Source organism: Carcharodon carcharias, chromosome 35 (genome assembly GCF_017639515.1).
Source record: "Carcharodon carcharias isolate sCarCar2 chromosome 35, sCarCar2.pri, whole genome shotgun sequence".
NCBI lineage: Eukaryota > Metazoa > Chordata > Chondrichthyes > Lamniformes > Lamnidae > Carcharodon > Carcharodon carcharias.
This window is the reverse complement of record NC_054501.1, coordinates 5,013,025-5,034,974: the sequence shown is the minus strand read 5'-3', so window position 1 is coordinate 5,034,974 and position 21,950 is coordinate 5,013,025. Positions and strand designations below refer to the sequence as shown.

At 51.2% G+C, this 21,950-nt stretch overlaps 1 protein-coding gene and 1 pseudogene across 1 annotated transcript; both read left to right on the top strand.

The window, feature by feature from the left end:
* Positions 1–250: 250 nt before the first annotated feature.
* Positions 251–10,359, top strand: LOC121272767 (serine/threonine-protein kinase pim-3-like). The gene is made up of 8 exons (XM_041179546.1): positions 251–311; positions 1,256–1,380; positions 2,421–2,471; positions 4,051–4,417; positions 5,277–5,453; positions 6,360–6,472; positions 9,357–9,479; positions 10,303–10,359. Exons 1-8 carry the CDS (start codon positions 251–253, stop codon positions 10,357–10,359), a joined length of 1,074 nt encoding a protein of 357 aa, XP_041035480.1.
* A 695-nt stretch (positions 10,360–11,054) lies between these two features.
* Positions 11,055–21,887, top strand: LOC121272766 (annotated as a pseudogene).
* The last annotated feature ends 63 nt before the right edge of the window (positions 21,888–21,950 follow it).

Genomic DNA, 21,950 nt, shown 5'->3' with positions numbered 1-21,950 from the left:
GTATTTTTTGGGGGTTTTGGTTGTGGATTTCCAGCCTTCGCTGGAACACTGATACATTCGAGGTGAAATTGACACACCGCCTTGTAACCAACAGCAACCAGGGAAAGGGGCAAAAGACTCAACTTCTGCTCTGCCTGTGAACCCCTTGAAGGACAAAATTCTTCCTTTAAAAAGAAACATTTTGCAAACGATTACGAGACTATCTTTCTCTGCCCAGAGGAATCTTAAGAGCAGCGTCCCCCGCAGAGCCATGCTGTATACCAAGTCCGGGACTGTGTGCAGTCAGACACCGGCCGAGGAATCGCACCCAGGTATGAAGTTTTTTTTTAACAACGTGAGTTCCCCGAGTGTCCGCGCAGTGTCTTTACCCCACCTCCCACCCCCCCCACCTCCCCCACCCGCCCCCACCACCCCCCCACCCCCGCCCCCCAACCCCAACCCCCACCCCCGCTCCCCAGAAGTTGGTGTTTGGGGAAGAGGGGAGTGAGCAGGAATTCTCGAGAGCAAGTGGGATGCAGAGACAGAAACTGAGAGAGATAGAGAGACAGGCACAGAGATGGACTGGGGCGGAGGGGGCAGAGACGGATTCAGAGGGAGAGGGAGGTTCGGATCGATGGGTCTTTGGTACTAACATATTCATTTCAACACAAGAGCAAGTTTCAGTGGGAACCAATTCGTCTAACGGAACAGACAGGGAGGTGAAAGAGGAATCCAACATATTGGCATCCCCCCTTGAAGAGGGAGCCCCGACCACCTCCCCAACCCAAAAATTCCTTTAAAAAGGGTGCACACAATGCGCCGGTGTACGGACTGGAGGCGGCCGATTGCAGAGTAAGTCGGAGAGGGACAGGGAAAGCGAGAGAAAGAATGAAAAAGAGAGACAGAGACAGAGAAAGAGAGACAGAGAGAAAGAAAGAGAGAGAGAAAAAGAGAGACAGAGAGAGACAGATAGAGCTCGAGAAACAGAACGAGAGAGAGCAAGACAACAGTGAGACACAGAAAGAGAGACACAGACACACAAAAAGATGCTAGCGAGAGACGGAGAAGGTGACAGAAATACATGTGAGAGACAGAGGCAGTGGGCAAACTCATTAATTCTCGCTTGAGTTTAGTGGGCTGGGAAGGGTCGGGATTATTTTTCACTAAGAACCATTTCAGTCTGTTGTGATGTTTGATTGTCTGTCATGATTTTGTTAAACTAAGGCTGGGATCATTGGATGGAGTGTAATTCTTTCTTTCTCTCTCTCTGCATCAGCTCCTGCAGTGAAGCAGAGGAAGAAGAGAGAAAGCTTCAAGGATCTGTACAGTGTGGGCAATAAACTGGGCAGCGGCGGCTTCGGAACTGTTTACTCGGCTGTGAGGATCTCTGATGGAGCTCCGGTGAGAGAGGAGGGGAAAGGGAGGGCATTAATGAAATAAGCACATCGATATGTAGACACACACACACTCAGACACAAACACACACACACACTCAGACACACACAGAGACACACTCAGACACACACAAACACACACTCAGACACACGCAGAGACACACTCAGACACACACACACCCCCAGACACACACCGAGACACACTCAGACACACACAAACACACACTCAGACACACACAAACACACACTCAGACACACGCACACCCCCAGACACACTCAATGACAGACTCAGACACAAACACACACATACACACACTCCCAGACACACACACAGACACAAACAGACACACAAAAACACACACTCAGACACAAACACACGCACACTCAGACACACACAAACACACACTCAGACACACACACACACCCAGACACACACAGAGTCACACTCAGACACATGCAAGCACACACCCAGACACAAACACACACACACCCCAAGACACACACACACACACACTCAGACACACACGCACACACACTCAGTCACACACAAACACACACGCACACACCCAGACACACACAAAAACACACACACACACACTCAGAGACACACACAGGCAAAAACATTCACACAGACACTCACACAAACATGCACACAAACAGACACATAGACACATTCACTCACTCACACAGAGATCCTCACAGTCATGCACAGCCAAACACGCACACACACAAACACACACTCAGACACACACACACAGGCATACACAGAGACACACTGCTATCGAGAAGCTTCCCTTTTTAGTGCAATAAATTATAAAACACGAGCACAACGTTACAACATTCCAGGGGTCGTGGGGGGAGTGAAGATCCAAAATAATTCCCAGGAATCAATGTTTACACCTGCAGGTGTTGCTGATGTTTCTATAGGGGGGAGGGAGACAAGGTGTGTGTTAACTTAGCATGAAACTTTACTTAAAATATATCAATATCGATGTAGTGTTTAAAGTCAGCTGGTTTGAATGAATTGAGATCCTGTTTCCATGACAGGTGGCGGTTAAACTCGTGCCCAGGAAGAAAGTGGTGGATTGGGGTCGTCTGGTGAGTTTCAAATTTATTAAATAAGACTTCTAAACGTGTCTCTGTCTGAGTGTGTGCGAGTGTGCATCTGAGTGTGTGCAAAGTGTGCATGTGAGTGTGCAAGTGTGTGAGTGTGTGCAAGTGTGAGAATGTGTGCAAGTGTCTGAGTGTGAGCATATGTGAGAGTGTGTGTGAATGCGTCTGAGTGTGAGCACATGTGAGAGTGTGTGTGAGTGTGTCTGAGTCTGTGTGTGAGTAACTCTGAATGTGAGAGTGTGCAAATTTGCCTGAGAGTGTGCAAGTAACTCTGAATGTGCGAGGGTGTCTGAGTGTGTGTGCGAGTAACTCTGAATGTGCAAGTGTGCGAGTGTGTCTGAGTGTGTGTGTAAGTCTGAATGTGAGAGTGTGTGAGTGTACCTGAGTGTGAGGAAGTAACTCTGAATGTGCGAGTGTGTCTGAGTGTGTGCGAGTAACTATGAATGTGTGGGTGTGTCTGAGTGTGTGTGCGAATAACTCTGAATGTGAGAGTGTCTGAGTGTTTGTGCGAATAACTCTGAATGTGAGAGTGTGTACGAGTGTGTCTCAGTGTGTGTGTGAGTAAGTCTGAATGTGAGAGTGTGTGTGAGTGTGTCTCAGTGTGTGTGTGAGTAAGTCTGAATGTGAGAGTGTGTGTGAGTGTGTCTCAGTGTGTGTGTGAGTAACTCTGAATGTGAGAGTGTGTGTGATTGTGGCTGAGCGTGAGCAAGTGACTCAAAATGTGTGAGTGTGTCTGAGTGTGTGTGCGAGTAACTCTGAATGTGAGTGTTTGTGCGAGTGTGTCTGAGTGTGTACAAATAATTCTGAATGTGAGTGTGTGTGTGAGTGTTTCTGAGTGTGTGCAAGTGTGTGTCTGAGCGTGAGAGAGTGTGTCTGAGTGTGTGTATATTGGAGGGCGGGTGCGAGAGTGAGTGTGAGCGTGTTTGTGCAGAGGAGCTGGTTCTTGTTTGCAATTCAGTGAAAAATGACGAAGGCTTTCTTTTCAATCTTCGTTCTGTGATATATTTTTTACAACCCTAGATCTCATTGCCTTTGAGATAATGTTTACTTTGCTTTCCCTCCGTGACATCAGTTTAGAGGGAAAAAACCAGGAAACTGACACATCGCAACAGAAAATTGTTAAAGGTGAACTCGCCCCAAGGGGTCGCCCAACAAGGGAATTTTTTTTAGCTAGAACATCATTCCCAACTTGTGTTCCCCCCAAATCAGCCTCTTCCCACACCCTACCCACCCCCAACTCCATCTCCCCAAAACCAGCCTCTTCCCACCCCCTACCCACCCCAAACTTCATCTCCCCTAAACCAGCCTCTTCCCAAACCCTACCCATCCCCAACTCCATCTCCCCTAAACCAGCCTCTTCACTCCCCCAACTCCATCTCCCCCTAAACCAGCCTCTTCACACCCCCAACTCCATCTCCCCCCAAACCAGCGTCTACACACCCGCAACTCCATCTCCCCAAACCAGCCACCTCCCACACCCAACTCCTTGTCACCCACTCTTTGTGAACTTGTTGCCTGCTGTCCATGTTCTGAATTCTACCATCCTTGTGCCCTCTGTTTGCAGAATGACCGCCGCGTGCCCCTGGAAATCATCCTGATGAGGAAGGTGTCTTTGCCGGAGCACCGAGGTGTGATTCGCCTGCTGGACTGGTTCTCCAGGCCGGACGACTTCCTGCTGGTGATGGAGCGCCCGCCCAGAGCCAAGGACCTCTTCGACCTCATCACCGAGCAGGGCTGGCTGTGCGAGGAGCGCTCCTGCTCCTTCTTCCGCCAGGCGGTGGAGGCACTGCAGCACTGCCATGCCTGTGGGGTCGCGCACCGGGACGTCAAGAGCGAGAACCTTCTGGTCGACCTGCGCACCGGCGAGCTCAAACTCATCGACTTCGGCTCGGCAGCCCTGCTGCGTGACACCGCCTACACCGATGTCAGTGGTGAGTGCCCTATCTCAGCCCGGCCACTCCCTGGGGGCATCCCGGAAGCAGCTGGGGGCACAGCGGCTCCCCCTTTCTCTTTCTGCCACCAGGTCTCCCAGATTGTTGCGCGGGCACCAATTCCCTCCCACAGTACGGCTCAGAGCTGACTCTCCGACAGTGCGACTCTCCCTCAGCACTGACCATCCGACTGTGTACCGCTCCCTCAGCACTGACCCTCCAACAGTGCGACTCTCCCTCAGCACTGACCCTCCAACAGTACGGCACTCCCTCAGTACTGACTGTTCGACTGTGCGACTCTCCCTCAGCACTGACCCTCCAACAGTGCGACTCTCCCTCAGCACTGACCCTCCAACAGTGCGACTCTCCCTCAGCACTGACCCTCCAACAGTGCAACTCTCCCTCAGCACTGACCCTCCAACAGTGCGACTCTCCCTCAGCACTTAACCTCCAACAGTGCGGCGCTCCCTCAGTACTGATACTTCGACAGTGCGCCGCTCCCTCAGCACTGTCCCTCCAACAGTGCTCCACTCCCTCAGCACTGACCGTTAGAGTGTGCGGCTCTCCCTCAGTACTGTCCCTCCGACAGTGCGGCGCTCCCTCAGTACTGACCCTCCGACAGTGCGGCAATCCCACGACACTGACCCACCGACAGTGCCGTGCTCTCTCAGTACTAGCACTGGGCTGGGGGTATAAGGCAGGGGCCGAGCATCAGACGTGGGTAATTTGGGGGCATCGGGGCGTTAAACCCCAAAGCAATGCTGGGTTGGTTAAATATTGTCACAGTGAATGTTGTCTGGTTTTAATCTTGTCCCTCTCTCTCTCTCTATTTCCTTCTCTTTCTGATGGAAATGCTCAGGCACCAGAGTGTTCAACCCACCAGAGTACATCAGCGAAGGGCGCTACCATGCCCTCTCCGCTACCGCCTGGTCCCTCGGGGTCTTGCTCTACGTCATGGTCTGTGGTATTATCCCCTTCAAGCAAGATGTGGAAATCCTGGCTGGCGAGATCCAGCTGCCCTGCAGCATCTCCAAGGGTAAGTGCAGACGGGGTGGAGAGAGGGGATTTATTATTGAAAAAACATCCTTCACTGACTCCTTTCCTAAGATCTCAAGACACAGGGGCGGGAGGAGGCCATTCAGCCCCCCAATACTGCTCCCCATTCAATACGATCGCGTCTGATCCGATTGTTCCACAACTCCACTTCCCTGTCCGTCCCCCTCATAACCCTCGACTCCCCTCATCGATCAGATATCTGTCTCACTCGGCCTTGAATATATTCAGTGACCCGGCCCCCACTGCTCTCAGGGGGAGGGGGGGAGAGAATTCCACAGACTGACCACCCTCTGAGACAAGAAATTCCTCCTCATCTCCGTCTTCAATGGCTGACCCCTCATTCTGAAACTGTGCCCCCTCCCCTCATTCTAGTTTCCCCCCCTTGCGTTTGGGAAACATCCCCTCAGCATCCACCCCTCCCCTCAGAATCTGATATGTTACTGTAAGATCACCTCTCATTCTTCTAAACTCCAATGGGTAGAGCCCCAACCTGCTCAACCTTTTCCCATCAGACAAACCCCCTTCGTCCCAGGAATCAGCTGAGTGAACCTTCTCTGAACGGCTTCCAACGCGAGTCTGTCCCTCCTTAAGTAAGGAGACCAGAACTGTCCACAGAGCCCCAGGAGCAGCCTCACCAATGCCCTGTCCAGTTGTAGCAAGACTTCCCCACTTTTATATTCCATCCCTCCCTCGCAATAAAGGACAACTTTCCATTTGGCTTCCTAATCACTCGCTGCATCTGCGTACCAACTTGTTGAGATTCATGTACCAGGACACACAGATCCCTCTGCTCCACCGCCTTCTGCAGTCTCTCTCTGTCTTTCTCACATTCATTTCTTCCCCACGATGCAATTTTTAACGGACTATCTTGTGCTTCCCCCTGCAGAGTGCGAGGAGATGATACGATGGTGCCTCTCCATGCAACCCTCCGATCGGCCCACGCTCGACCAGATACTGTGCCACCCGTGGGTGCAGGGAGACATCACCAGACTGAAAGCCGTGGGCCTCTGGAGCCCGGGGGGAGACTCCAAGTGTAGCACCAGCCAGGAGAGACAGAAGGGAGCAGACAGACCAGACATGAACACACTCTGTTGCTTGTCACCTTGGGACCTCATCTGATCGCTCTGTCAGCAGTGGCTGGCTGATCAGTGAATATTGGCCCCAGGGCCGGAGTGAACTCGAACTGCACACCGCTTGTTCGTCTCCCTTGTTCAACCTGAAAGACGGCGCCTCCGACAGTGAGGCACTCCCTCAGCACTGACCCTCCAACAGTGTGGTTCTCCCTCAGCACAGAGCCTCCGACAGCGCGGCTCAGCCACAATCTCTCTCCATTCTCGCCTTAAAGCCACCTGCAAGCTTTACAGACCTGGCACTTTTCTAGAGGGGGTGTTGGGTGGGGCATTGAGAGATTCCTCCCTCACCCCCCTCCCAACACCCACCGCACATTCTCATGCACACTGATAATGGAAGAAGCGTGGATTTAAGGGGAAAGTAATGCACCGTCGTTCAATTGCTATGTGATGCATGATGTGGGCGAATAGCTGAGGGGTAGTTGGTGGGGTTGGGAGTGGGGGGATGGCACCGGAGAGGCGTTGACCATGCCAGTACCTTCGGGAGAGCGCCAGGGGTGGCCCAAGGTTGGGTGAGGTTCTGGGGAAATTCTGGAAGCAGCTGGGCCCACCCTGGTCTGTAAATACTCGTGTATTGTGTCCAGGCCGTAGAGGGTGCCGCTGATATCATTTTCGTAGTTCAAAGTGAAACCCTCTGGTGAATCGCTGCGCGAGACTGTTTTTAAATCACGGTGTCGCTTAGCAAACCAGCAGTCGTTACAGCATAGCAGGCCATTCGGCCCATCGAGCTGATGCCAGAGAAATTACCTGCGTATTTATGATGTTTTGTGTGTACTCAATAAAATTAAACATTGTTTCAGTCAGTGGTATATTGTGTGTGTGTGTGTGTACACGTCTCTGCAAACAGGAACAGGAGGAGGCCATTTAGCCCCTCTCTATATTGTTACACAGGAACAAGAGGTGGCTCATTCAGCTCCTTGAGCCTTGAACGGCTGAATGGCCTCCTCCTGTCAATGGCCCAATCTGAAATTGTTGGCAAACGCTGCCACCTGCTGGTCAACAGAATCTCGACCACCTGACAGAGGCTCAACAGCATTCGGGCAGGTTCTGTTTTATAAACTCATGTTGGGGGGTGAGCAGGTTGAACGGGGGTGGAGGAGGGGGGTGCAGAGCCTTTGGAGCCATTCAGCCCATTATACATGTGCTGGCTCTTTGAAAGAGCTGTCCAGTTAGCTCCACACTCTTCACCCACCGACCCCACCGGCACTTCCACTCCCCCATAACCATCCATGTTTTTGCCCTTCCAGTATTTATCCAATTCCCCCCATATCGAAGAGAACGACAGAGAGAGAGAGAGAGACATGGGAATAGAGACCGTAGCAAAAGAAAGACGTGCCTTTATATAGCGCCTTTCCCGACTTCCATCAGCCTCGCAGCAAATGAAGCAGCTTTGCAGGTGGGGTTACTCTTACAGGGAAAGGGATCGCTATTTTGCACAGAGAAAGATTCCACGAGCAGCTGATGTCACATGATGACCCAGGTCATCTGTTCCTTTTCATGGTGCAAGCTGTGGGCAAATAGCTGAGGGGTAGTTGCTGAGGTTGGGGGTTGGGAATGGCCCCGGAGAGGCGTTGGCCATGCCAGTGCCTTTTGGAGAGCGCCAGGGGAGGCCCGAGGTTGGGTGAGGTTCTGGGGAAATTCTGGAAGCAGCTGGGCCCACCCTGGTCTGTAAATACTCGTGTATTGTGTCCAGGCTGTAGAGGGTGCCGCTGATATGTTCGTGGTTCAACGTGAAACCCTCTTGTGAATCGCGACACGAGACTATCTACAAATCGTGGTGTCTCTTAGCGAACCGACAGTCGTTACAGCATAACAGGCCATTCAGCCCATCCAGCTTAAGCCAGAGAAACTACCTGTGCATTTATGATGTTTTGTGTGTAGTCCATAAAATTAAACATTGTTTCAGTCAGTGGTATATTGTCTGTTTGTATGTGTACACGTCTCTGCAAACAGGAAGAGGAAGAGGCCATTCAGCCCCTCTCTCAAGACTGTTACACAGGGACAAGACGAGGCTCAGTCAGGACCTTGAGCCTCGAAAGGCTGAATGGCCTCCTCCTGTCGATGGCCCAATCTGAAATTGTGGCAAACACTGCCACCTGCTGGTCAACAAAATCTTGGCTACCTGACAGAGGCTCAACAGCAGTCAGGCAGGTTCAGTTTCAAAAGTTCATGTTGGGGAGTGGGCAGGTTGAACGGGGTTGGGGAGAGTGAGATAGAGAGAAAGAGAGAGTGAGGCAAACAGAGAAAGAGAGTGAGAGACAGAGAGAGAGTAAGACAGACAAACAGACAGAAAGTGAGAGAGAGAGATAGAGAGAGGGACCGAGAAAGAGAGAGAGATAGAGACACAGGAAAAGAGAGACAAAAAGAGAGAGACACAGAGATAGTGAGAGAGAGAGATATAGAAGGACAGAGAGACACAGAGACAGAGAGAGAGACCGAGAAAGAGAGAGAGATAGAGACACAGGAAAAGAGACAAAAAGAGAGAGACACAGAGATAGAGAGAGAGATAGAAGGACACAGAGAGACAGAGAGAGAGAGACACAGAGAGAGAGAGTCAGAGAGTCAGAGAGAGCAACAGAAAGAGAGATAGAGGGAGAAACAGAGAGATTGTTATAGAGAGAGACAGGGAGAGAGAGAAAGAGGGACCGAGAGGGAGAGATAGAGAGAGATAGTGAGATAGAGATAGAGAGAGATAGACAGTGAAAGATAGAGAGATAGACAGAGAGAGAGAGTACTTCAGGATTGCACCGCAGAAACCCCAGAACGACCTGGGTCTGAGAGGATTAAATTCTGGTGACGGGTCCCACAGGCCGAGCTTGTATTCCCTTGAGTATCGAAGATTAAGGAGTGTTCTGATCGAGGGGTTTAAGATGATGGTTTGGAGGGGGTGGGAGAGCCAAGAATTAGCGGGCAGAACATCAAAGTTTGAGCCAGGCGGTCAGGGGAGATGTCAGGAAGCACTTGACACAAAGTGGAGTGGAAATGGAGAACTCCCTCCCCCCCAATAAGCCTGTCGAGGCTGAGATGGGGGGGAGGGCAATTGTAAATTTCCAACCTGAGATTGGGAGACTTTTCTGGGTAAGGGGGGGATTGAGGATTACAGAACCGAGGGCAGCAGATGGAGTTAAGATGCAGATCAGCCGTGATCTAGTTGAATCGAAGAAGGCTCGAGGGGCAGAATGGCCTCCACCCATTCCTGTCTAAATTGCTTGAGAGGGGCTGAATGGCCTCCGAGACTACAAAGGTTCTCCCTCAGTACTGACTATCCGACAGCGATTTCCATGGGCAGCCGCAATCTCTCTCCATTCTCCCCTTAAGGCCAGTTGCAAGCTTTACAGACCTGGCACTTTTCTGGAGGGGGTGTTGGGTGGGGCATTGAGAGATTCCTCCCTCAATCCCATCCCCACCCCCATCCCCCATCCCCCCACATCCTCATGCACACTGATAAGGGAAGAAATGTGGATTTAAGACGAAAGCAACAGACAGTCGTTCGATCGAATTGTGACGCACGCTGTGGGCAAATAGTTGAGGGGGAGTTGGTGGGGTTAGGGGTGGGGCGATTGGCACTGGAGAAGCTTTGGCCATGCCAGTGCCTTCGGGAGAGCGCCAGGGGAGGCCTGAGGTTGGGTGAGGTTCTGGGGAAATTCTGGAAGCAGCTGGGCCCACCCTGGTCTGTACATACTCGTGTATTGTGTCCAGGCCGTAGAGGGTGCCGCTGATATCATGTTCGTGGTTCAACGTGAAACCCTCTTGTGAATCGTGGCACGAGACTGTCTTTAAATCATGGTGTCGGTTAGCGAACCGACATTCGTTACAGCATAACAGGCCATTCGGCCCATTGAGCTGATGCCAGAGAAACTACCTGCCTATTTATGCTGTTTTGTGATTACTCAATAAAATGAAACATTGTTTCAGTCAGTGGTATATTGTGTGTGTACGTGCAAACAGAAACAGGAGGAGGCCAATCAGCCCCTCTCTCGAGACTGTTACAGAGGAAGAGGAGGAGGCTCATTCAGGCCCTTGAGCCTCTAAGGGCTGAATGGCCTCCTCCTGTGGATGGCCCATTATGAAATTGTGGCAAATGCTGCCACCTGCTGGTCAACAAAACCTCGACGACCGGAAAGAGGCTCAACAGCAGTCAGGCAGGTTCAGTTTCAAAAGCTCATGTTGGGGACTGGGCAGGTTGAACGGGGTTGGGGAGAGTGAGATAGAGAGAAAGAGAGAGTGAGGCAAACAGAGAAAGAGAGTGAGAGACAGAGAGAGAGTAAGACAGACAAACAGACAGAAAGTGAGAGAGAGATAGAGAGAGGGACCGAGAAAGAGAGAGAGATAGAGACACAGGAAAAGAGAGACAAAAAGAGAGAGACACACAGATAGTGAGACAGAGAGAGATAGAGAGAGAGAGAGAGAGAGAGAGACACCTCGAAGGGCTGAATGGCCTCCTCCCGTGGATGGCCCAATATGAAATTGTGGCAAATGCTGCCACCTGCTGGTCAACAAAACCTCGACGACCTGACAGAGGCTTAACAGCAGTTGGGCAGGTTCGGTTTCAAAACCTCATGGGGGGTGGGGGAGGGGGAGGTGGAGCCTTTGAAGGCGGAGGCGTTCGTACAATCACAGAATGACACAGCTCAAGAGGAGGCCATTCAGCCCATCATGCATGTGCTGGTTCTTTGGAAGAGCTGTCCAATTAGCCCCACACTCTTCCCCATGATCCCACCAGCTCTTTCATCCCCCATAACCCTGCAACTTTTTCCCCTTCCAGTATTTATCCAATTCCCCCCCTTAACGAAGAGAACGAGAGAGAGACAAGGATAGACTGACGGTATCGAAAGAACGATGTGTGTTTATATAGCGCCTTTCACCACCAGCAGACACCTCCATGTGCCTCGCAGCCAATGATGCAACTTTGCAGGTGGTGTCACTCTTATAGGGAAAGGGATCGCCATTTTGCACAGAGGAAGATCCCACGAGCAGCCGATGTCACACGATGATCCAGGTCATCTGTTCCTTTTCGTGGTGTTGGCTGAGGGATACGTTTCGGGCCCAGGACACCGGGGAGAACTCTTCCCCCCAACCCCCACCCACCCCCACCAACCCGCTTTCCTTCCAATAGGGGCCAGGAGATCTTTTATGTCCACCTGAGGGGGTGGACGCAGGCCTCAGGTTTAATGTCTCATCCTGAAGGATGGAGTGAGAGAGAGAGAGAGAGAGAGGGATGTGATGAGACAGTTGAGGTAAAGGTTGGTGTTGGGTTGAGAGAGGGCGATGGAGAGGCAAATTATGTGTCATAGAGTCATAGAGGTCTACAGCACAGAAAAAGGCCCTTCGACCCATCTAGTCTGTGTCAGTCAAACAAGTAACGAACTATTCTAATCCCATTTCCCAGCACCAGGTCCACAGCCGTGTATGCAATGGCATCGCAAATACTTATAGAATGGGGTTTATAATGGAGGCCAGGGGAAAGGGAGAGAGAGAGATAGAGAGACAGAGAGACAGAGACAGAAAGTGAGACAGACAGAGTGAGACAGGCAGAGTGAAAGAGAGCGTGGGAGAGAAAAGGGGAGAGTGAGGCAAACAGAGAATAAGAGAGAGTCAGACAGAGAAAGATACAGAAAGTGAGAGAGAGAGATAGAGAGAGGGACCGAGAAAGACAAAGAGAAAGAGTCACAGGAAAAGAGAGACAGGAAGAAAGAGACCCAGATATAGAGAGAGAGAGATAGAAGGACAGAGAGACACAGAGAGAGAGACAGAGCAAGAAAGTCAGAGAGTCAGAGAGAGCAACAGTAAGAGAGATAAAGGGAGAGACAGAAAGAGAGAGAAAGAGGGAGAGTGAGAGACATAGGGAGAGAGAGAGGCAGAGAGAAAGAGAGAAGATAGTGAGAGAGAGATAGAGAGAGATAGACAGTGAAATACAGAGAGAGATCGACAGAGAGAGATCGACACAGAGAGAGCAAGAGATAAACAGAGAGAGAGAGAGAGGCAGAGAGCCAGAGACAGAGAGATACAGAGAGAGAAACAGAGAGAGAGACACAAAGAGAGACAGAGAGAGACAGTGCGAAATAGAGAGAGAAAGAGATAGAGATAGGGATGTGGAGAGACAGTAAGAGAGAGACAGCGAGAGAGAGAGGCAGAGTGAGAGAGAGAGAGAGTACTTCAGGATTGCAGCGCAGAATCACCAGAACGACCTGGGTCTGAGAGGGTTAAGTTCTGATGACGGGTCCCACAGGCCGAGCTTGTATTCCCTCGAGTATCGAAGATTAAGGGGTGTTCTGATCGAGGGGTTAAGATGATGGGTTTGGAGGGGGTGGGAGAGCCCAGAATGAGGCGACTGACCATCAAAGTTGGAGCCAGGCGGTCAGGGGTGATGTCAGGAAGCACTTGACACAAAGTGGAGTGGAAATGGGGAACTCCCTCCCCCCGATAAGCCTGTCGAGGCTGAGATGGGGGGGAGGGCAATTGTAAATTTCCAACCTGAGATTAGGAGATTGTTCTGGGTAAGGGGGGGATTGAGGATTACAGAACCGAGGGCAGCAGATGGAGTTAAGATGCAGACCAGCTGCAATCTAGTTGAATCGAGGAAGGCTCGAGGGGCAGAATGGCATCCTCCTGTTCCTGTCTAACAGGCATGAGATGGGCTGAATGGCCTCCCAAACTACAAACCTACTCTCTCAGCACTGACCCTCCGACAGTGCAGCGTTCCATCCGTACTGACCATCCAACAGTGATTTCAATGTGCAGCCACAATCTCTCTCCATTCTCCCCTTAAGGTCACTTGCGAGCTTTACAGACCAGGGACTTTTCTGGAGGTGGTGTTGCCTGGGGCATTGAGAGATTCCTCTCTCACTCCCACACCCACCCCCACACCCCCCACATCCTCATGCACACTGATAAGGGAAGAAATGTGGATTTAAGGGGAAAGCAACGCACAGTCGTTCAATCGCTTTGTGACGCACGCTGTGGGCAAATAGCTGAGGGGGTGTTGATGGGGCTGGGGATGGCACCGTAGAGCAGTTGGCCATGCCAGTGCCTTCGGGAGAGCACCAGGGGAGGCCCGAGATTTGATGAGCTTCTGGGGAAATTCTGGAAGCAGCTGGGCCCACCCTGGTCTGTAAATACTCGTGTATTGTGTCCAGGCTGTAGAGGGTGCCGCTGATATCATGTTCGTGGTTCAACTTGAAACCCTCTTGTGAATCGCGGCACGAGACTGTCTTTAAATCATGGTGTCGGTTAGCGAACCGACAGTTGTTACAGCATAGCAGGCCATTCGGCCCATCGAGCTGATGCCATAGAAACTACCTGCGTATTTATGATGTCTTGTGTGTACTCAATAAAATTAAACTTTGTCTCAATCAGTTGTATATTGTGTGTGTGTGATTGTGTGAGTGTGTACAAGTCTCTGCAAACAGGAACAGGAGGAGGCCATTCAGCCCCTCTCTCGAGACTGTTACACAGGAACAGGATGAGGCCCATTCAGCCCACTCTCTGAAGCCTGTTACACAGGAACAGCAGGAGGCCATTCAGCCCCATCTCCCGAGACTGTTCCACAGGAACAGGAGGAGGCCCATTCAGCCTCTGTCTCGAGCCTTTTAAACAGGAACAAGAGGAGGCCTTTTCAGGCCCTGTAGCCTTGAAGGGCTGAATGGCCTCCTCCTGTGGATGGCCCAATATGAAATTGTGGCAAATGCTGCCACCTGCTGTCAACAAAACCTCGACAACCTAACAGAGGCTCAACAGCAGTCAGGCAGGTTCAGTTTCATAAACTAATGTAGGGGGGTGAGCAGGTTGAACGGGGGTGGAGGAGGGGGAGGCGGAGCCTTTGAAGGCGGAGGCATTCGTACAATCACAGAATGACGCATCTCAAGAGGAGGCCATTCAGCCCATTATACATGTGTTGGCTCTTTGAAAGAGCTGTCCATTTAGACCAACACTCTTCACCCACAGACCCCACCAGCACTTCCAGTCCCCCATAACCCTGCAAGTTTTTGCCCTTTCAGTATTTATCCAATTGCCCCCTTATCGAAGAGAGAGAGAGAGAGAGAGACAAAGGAATACAGACCGTAGCGAAAGAAAGACTTGCCATTATATAGCGCCTTTCCCGACCAGCAGAAACCTCCAAGAGCCTCGCAGAAAATGAAACACCTTTGCAGGTGCGGTCACTCTTGTAGGGAAAGGGATCGCTATTTTGTGCAGAGGGAGATCCCATGAGCAGCTGATGTCACACAATGACACAGGTCATCTGTGCCTTTTCGTGGTTTTGGCTGAAGGATAAGTTTCGGGCCCTGGACACCAGGGAGAACTCTTCCCCCCAACCCCCACCCCAACCCCCGCCAGCCCGCTTTACTTCCAATAGGGGCCAGGAGATATTTTATGTCCACCTGAGACACTGGAAAAGAGAGATAAAAAGAAAGAGATGCAGAAATAGAGAGAGAGATAGAAGGACAGAGAGTCAGAGAGAGAGAGAGAGAAAGAGTGAGAGCAACATCAATTGTTTTATTTCTCAACGCAAACTGGAGGAACAGCACCTTATCTACCGACTAGTTATTTTACAGCCTTTCAGACTGAATATTGAGTTGAACAATTTTAGATCACAAACTCTCTCCTCCATCCCCACCCCCTCTTTTCCAATAATTTATAAATATTTTTCTATTCCCACCTATTCCAATTATTTTTAAATGTGTTTCCATCCATTGGTCTATCTGCTTTCTACCCTTAATGTCGCCATTAGCACATTTCTTCGCCAATTTCACCACCATCAACACCTCTTTCTCCTTTTGTCTGTGACATCTTTTGTCTCCACCCACCTTTCACTGACCCTCGATCCAGCTCTAATTGTCTCCTCCCCCCTGCCCCTTAAACCAGTTTATATTTCACCCCTCTTCTGCTTTCCCTTAGTTCTGCTCAAGAGTCACAGGGACTCGAAAGGTGAACTGTGCCCCTCCCCGCAGATGCTGCCAGACCTGCTGAGTTTTTCCAGGTATTTTTTTGGGGTTTTGGTTGTGGATTTCCAGCCTTCGCTGGAACACTGATACATTCGAGGTGAAATTGACACACCGCCTTGTAACCAACAGCAACCAGGGAAAGGGGCAAAAGACTCAACTTCTGCTCTGCCTGTGAACCCCTTGAAGGACAAAATTCTTCCTTTAAAAAGAAACATTTTGTAAACGAATACGAGACTCTCTTTCTCTGCCCAGAGGAATCTTAACAGCAGCGTCCCCCGCAGAGCCATGCTGTATACCAAGTCCGGGGCTGTGTACAGTCAGACACCGGCCGAGGAATCGTACCCAGGTATGAAGTTTTTTATAACAACGTGAGTTCCCCGAGTGTCCGCGCAGGGTCTTTAACATCCCCCTCCACCCCACCCCAACCCCCGCCCCAATCCGCTCCCCAGAAGTTGGTGTTTGGGGAGAAGGGGATTGAGCAGGAGTTCTTGAGAGCCAGTGGGATGCAGAGACAGAAACTGAGAGAGAGAGAGAGAGAGAGACAGGCACAGAGATGGACTGGGGCGGAGGGGGCAGAGACGGATGCAGAGGGAGATGGAGGTTCGCTTCGATGGGTCTTTGGTACTAACATATTCATTTCAACACAAGAGAAAGTTTCAGTGGGAAACAATTCATCTAACGGAACAGACAGGGAGATGGAAGAGGAATCCAACATATTGGCAGCCCCCTTGAAGAGGGAGACCTGACCACCTCCCCAACCCAAAAATTCCCTTTAAAAGGGTGCACACAATGCGCCGGTGAACGGACTGGAGGCGGCCGATTGCAGAGTAAGTCGGAGAGAGAGAGGGAAAGCAAGAGAAAGAATGAAAAAGAGAGACAGAGATAGAGAAAGACAGAGAGAGAAAGAAAGAGAGAGAAAGAAAGAGAGACAGAGAGAGTCAGAGAGAGAGCTAGAGAAACAGAACGAGAGAGAGCCAGACAGCAGTGAGACACAGAAAGAGAGACACAGACACGCACAAAAAAGAGGTTAGCAAGAGACGGAGAGAAGGTGTGACAGAAACACCTGTGAGTGAGCGAGAGAGGCAGTGGGCAAACTCATTAACTCTCGCTTGAGTTTAATGGGCTGGGAAGGGTCGGGATTATTTGTCACTAAGAACCATTTCAGTCTGATGTGATGTTTGATTGTCATAATTTTGTTAAACTAAGGCTGGGATCATTGGATGGAGTGTAATTCTCTCTCTCTCTCTCTCTGCCTCAGGTCCTGCAGTAAAGAAGAGGAAGAAGAGAGAAAGCTTCAAGGATCTGTACAGTGTGGGCAATAAACTGGGCAGCGGCGGCTTCAGAACTGTTTACTCGGCTGTGAGGATCTCCGATGGAGCTCCGGTGAGAGAGGAGGGGAAAGGGAGGGCATTAATGAAATAAGCACATCGATATATAGACACACACACACTCAGACACAAACACACACACACCCAGACACACACAGAGACACACACAGACACACACAAACACACTCAGACACACACACACACACTCAGACACAAACACACACACACACACCCAGACACACACAAACACACACTCAGACACACACAAACACACACACACATACGCAGACACACACAAACACACACAGAGACACACTCAGACACACACAAACACACACTCAGACACACACAGAGACACACTCAGACACACATAAAGACACACTCAGACACACACAAAGACACACTCAGACACAAAAACACACGCAAACACAATCAGAGACACACACAGGCAAAAACATTCACACAGACACTCACTCACACAAACATGCACACAAATAGACACATAGACACATTCACTCACTCACACAGAGATCCTTACAGTCATGCACAGCCAAACACGCACACACACAAACACACACACAGGCATACACAGAGACACACTGCCATCTAGAAGCTTCCGTTTTTAGTGCAATAAATTATAAAACGCGAGCACAACATTACAACATTCCGGGGGTCGCGGGGGGATGAAGATCCAAAATAATTCCCAGGAATCAATGTTTACATCTGCAGGTGTTGCTGATGTTTCTATAGGGGGGAGGGAGACAAGGTGTGTGTTAACTCAGCATGAAGCTTTACTTAAAATATATCAATATCGATGTAGTGTTTAAAGTCAGCTGGATTGAATGAATTGAGATCCTGTTTCTGTCACAGGTGGCGGTTTAACACGTGCCCAGGAAGAAAGTGGCGGATTGGGGTCGTCTGGTGAGTTTCAAATTTATTAAATAAGACTTGTGAACGTGTCTCTGTCTGAGAGTGTGCGAGTGTGCATCTGAGTGTGTGCAAAGTGTGCGTGTGAGTGTGCAAGTGTGTGTGTGCACAAATGTGAGAATGTGTGCGTGTCTGAGTGTGAGCATATGTGAGAGTGTGTCTGAGTGTGTCTGAGTGTGTGTGCGAGTAACTCTGAATATGAGAGTGTGGGAGTTTGCCTGAGAGTGTGCAAGTAACTCTGAATTTGCGAGTGTGTCTGAGTGTGTGCGAGTAACTCTGAATGTGTGAGTGTGTCGGGGTCTGTGTGCGAATAACTCTGAATGTGAGAGTGTGTACGACTGTGTCTCAGTGTGTGTGTGAGTAAGTCTGAATGTGAGAGTGTGTGAGTGTGACTGAGTGTGAGCAAGTAACTCAAAAAGTGTGAGTGTGTCTGAGTGTGTGTGCGAGTAATTCTGAATGTGAGTGTTTGTGCGAGTGTGTCTGAGTGTGTACAAATAATTCTGAATGTGAGTGTGTGTGCGAGTGTTTCTGAGTGTGTGCAAGTGTGTGTCTGAGCGTGAGAGAGTGTGTCTGAGTGTGTGTATGTTGGAGGGCGGGTGTGAGAGTGAGTGTGAGTGTGTTTGTGCAGAGGAGCTGGTTCTTGTTTGCAATTCAGTGAAAAATGACGAAGGCTTTTTTTTCAATCTTCATTCTGTGATATATTTATTACAACCTTAGATCTCATTGCCTTTGAGATAATGTTTACTTTGCTGTCCCTCCGTGACATCAGTTTAGAGGGAAAAAACCAGGAAACTGACACATCGCAACAGAAAATTGTTAAAGGTGAGCTTGCCACCAGGGGTCGCCCCACAAGGGACTTTTTTTTAGCTAGAACTTCATTCTCAACTTGTGTTCCCCCCAAAGAAGCCTCTTCTCACACCCTACGCACCCCCAACTCCATCTCCCAAAAACCAGCCTCTTCCCACCCCCTACCCACCCCCAACTCCATCTCCCCCCAAACCAGCGTCTTCACACCCCCAACTCCATCTCCCCCAAACCAGCCTCTTCCAACCCCCAACTCCATCTCCCCAAACTAGCCACCTCCCACGCCCAACTCCTTGTCACCCACTCTTTGTGAACTTGTTGCCTGCTGTCCATGTTCTGAATTCTGCCATCCTTGTGCCCTCTGTTTGCAGAATGACTGCCGTGTGCCCCTGGAGATCATCCTGATGAGCAAGGTGTCTTTGCCGGAGCACCGAGGTGTGATTCGCCTGTTGGACTGGTTCTCCAGGCCGGACGACTTCCTGCTGGTGATGGAGCGCCCGCCCAGAGCCAAGGACCTCTTCGACCTCATCACCGAGCAGGGCTGGCTGCGCGAGGAGCGCTCCCGCTCCTTCTTCCGCCAGGCGGTGGAGGCATTGCGGCACTGCCAAGCCTGTGGTTTCGCGCACCGGGTCGTCAAGAGCGAGAACCTTCTAGTCGACCTGCGCACCGGGGAGCTCAAGCTCATCGACTTCGGCTCGGCAGCCATGCTGCGCAACACTGCCTACAACGATGTCAGTGGTGAGTGCCATATCTCAGCCCGGCCACTCCCTGGGGGCATCCCGGAAGCAGCTGGGGGCACAGCGGCTCCCCCTTTCTCTTTCTGCCACCAGGGATCCCTGATTGTTGCGCGGGCACCAATTCCCTCCCACAGTGCGGCTCAGAACTGACCCTCCGACAGTGTGGAGCTCTCTCAGCACTGACCATCCAACTGTGCACCGCTCCCTCAGCACTGACCGTTCGACTGTGCGGCGCTCCCTCAGCACTGACCGTTCGACAGTGCGGCGCTCCCTCAGTACTGACCCTCCGACAGTGCGGCGCTCCCTCGGCACTGACCCTCCAACAGTGCAGTGCTCCCTCAGTACAAGCACTGGGCTGGGGGTATGAGGCAGGGGCCGAACATCAGGCGTGCGTAATTTGGGGGCTTCGGGGCATGAAACCCCAAAGCAATGCTGGGTTGGTTAAATATTGTCACAGTGAATGTTGTCTGGTTTTAATCTTGTCCCTCTCTCTCTCTCTCTATTTCCCTCTCTTTCTGATGGAAATGCTCAGGCACCAGAGTGTTCAACCCACCAGAGTACATCAGCGAAGGGCGCTACCATGCCCTCTCCGCTATCGCCTGGTCCCTCGGGGTCTTGCTCTACGTCATGGTCTGTGGTATTATCCCCTTCAAGGAAGATGTGGAAATCCTGGCTGGCGAGATCCAGCTGCCCTGCAGCATCTCCAAGGGTAAGTGCAGACGGGGTGGAGAGAGGGGATTTATTTTTGAAAAAACATCCTTCACTGTCTCCTTTGCTAAGATCTCAAGACACAGGGGCAGGAGGAGGCCATTCAGCCCCCCAATCCTGCTATCCCATTCAATACGATCGCGTCTGATCCGATTGCTCCACAACTCCACTTCCCTGTCCGTCCCCCTCATAACCCTCGACTCGCCTCGACGATCAGAAATCTGTCTCACTCGGCCTTGAATATATTCAGTGACCCAGCCCCCACTGCTCTCAGGGGGAGGGGGGGAGAGAATTACACAGACTGACCACCCTCTGAGACAAGAAATTCCTCCTCATCTCTGTCTTCAACACGAGACCCCTCATTCTGAAACTGTGCTCCCTCCCCTCATTCTAGATTCCCCCCCTTGAGGTGGGGAAACATCCCCTCAGCTTCCACCCTGTCAAACCCCCTCCCCTCAGAATCTGATATGTTTCAATAAGATCATCTCTCATTCTTCTAAACTCCAATGGGAAGAGACCCCTACCTGCTCAACCTTTCCTCATCAGACAAACCCCCTTCATCCCAGGAATCAGCTGAGTGAACATTCTCTGAACGGCTTCCAATGCGAGTCTGTCCCTCCTTAAGTAAGGAGACCAGAAATGTCCACAGTTCCCCAGGAGCGGCCTCACCAATGCCCTGTCCAATTGTAGCAAGACTTCCCCACTTTTATACTCCATTCCCCCCCTCGCAATAAAGGACAACTTTCCATTTGGCTTCCTAATCACTCGCTGCATCTGCGTACCAACTTTTTGAGATTCATGTACCAGGACACCCAGATCCCTCTGCTCCACCGCCTTCTGAAGTCTCTCTCTCTCTCTTTCTCACATTCATTTCTTCCCCGCGATGCAATTTTTAAGGGACTATCTTGCGCTTCTCCCTGCAGAGTGCGAGGAGCTGATACGATGGTGCCTCTCCATCCAACCCTCCGAACGGCCCACCCTCGACCAGATACTGTGCCACCCGTGGGTGCAGCGGGACATCACCAGACCAAAAGCCGTGGCCTCTGGAGCCCGGGGGAAGACTCCGAGTGTAGCACCAGCCAGGAGAGACAGTAGGGAGCAGACAGACCGGGTATGAACACACTCTGTTGCTCGTCACCGTGTGGATGGAGGAGGAACTTTAAGGACTGATGGGGACCTTGTCTGATCGCTCTGTCAGCAGTGGCTGGCTGGTTAGTGAATATTGGCCCCAGGGCCGGAGTGAACTCGAACTGCACACCGCTTGTTCGTCTCCCTTGTTCAACCTGAAAGACGGCGCCTCCGACAGTGAGGCACTCCCTCAGCACTGACCCTCCAACAGTGTGGTTCTCCCTCAGTACAGACCCTCCGACAGCGCGGCTCAGCCACAATCTCTCTCCATTCTCACCTTAAAGCCACCTGCAAGCTTTACAGACCTGGCACTTTTCTAGAGGGGGTGTTGGGTGGGGCATTGAGAGATTCCTCCCTCACTCCCCTCCCAACACCCACCCCACATTCTCATGCACACTGATAAGGGAAGAAGCGTGGATTTAAGGGGAAAGTAACGCACCATCGTTCGATTGCTTTGTGATGCATGATGTGGGCAAATAGCTGAGGGGTAGTTGGTGGGGTTGGGAGTGGGGGGGTGGCACCGGAGAGGCGTTGACCATGCCAGTGCCTTCGGGAGAGTGCCAGGGGAGGCCCAAGGTTGGGTGAGGTTCTGGGGAAATTCTGGAAGCAGCTGGGCCCACCCTGGTCTGTAAATACTCGTGTATTGTGCCCAGGCTGTAGAGGGTGCCACTGATAGCATGTTCGTTGTTCAACGTGAAACCCTCTTGTGAATCGCGGCACGAGACTGTCTTTAAATCACGGTGTCGCTTAGCGAACCAACAGTCGTTACAGAA

Bases quoted from the DNA above. Each gene is read 5' to 3' on its own strand.
- LOC121272767 (XM_041179546.1), top strand. From the start codon at position 251: ATGCTGTATACCAAGTCCGGGACTGTGTGCAGTCAGACACCGGCCGAG. The intron at 1,381-2,420 runs GTGAGAGAGGAG...TTTCCATGACAG, and splicing joins GGATCTCTGATGGAGCTCCG to GTGGCGGTTAAACTCGTGCC. The intron at 6,473-9,356 runs GTGGGCCTCTGG...ATTGCACCGCAG, and splicing joins ACATCACCAGACTGAAAGCC to AAACCCCAGAACGACCTGGG.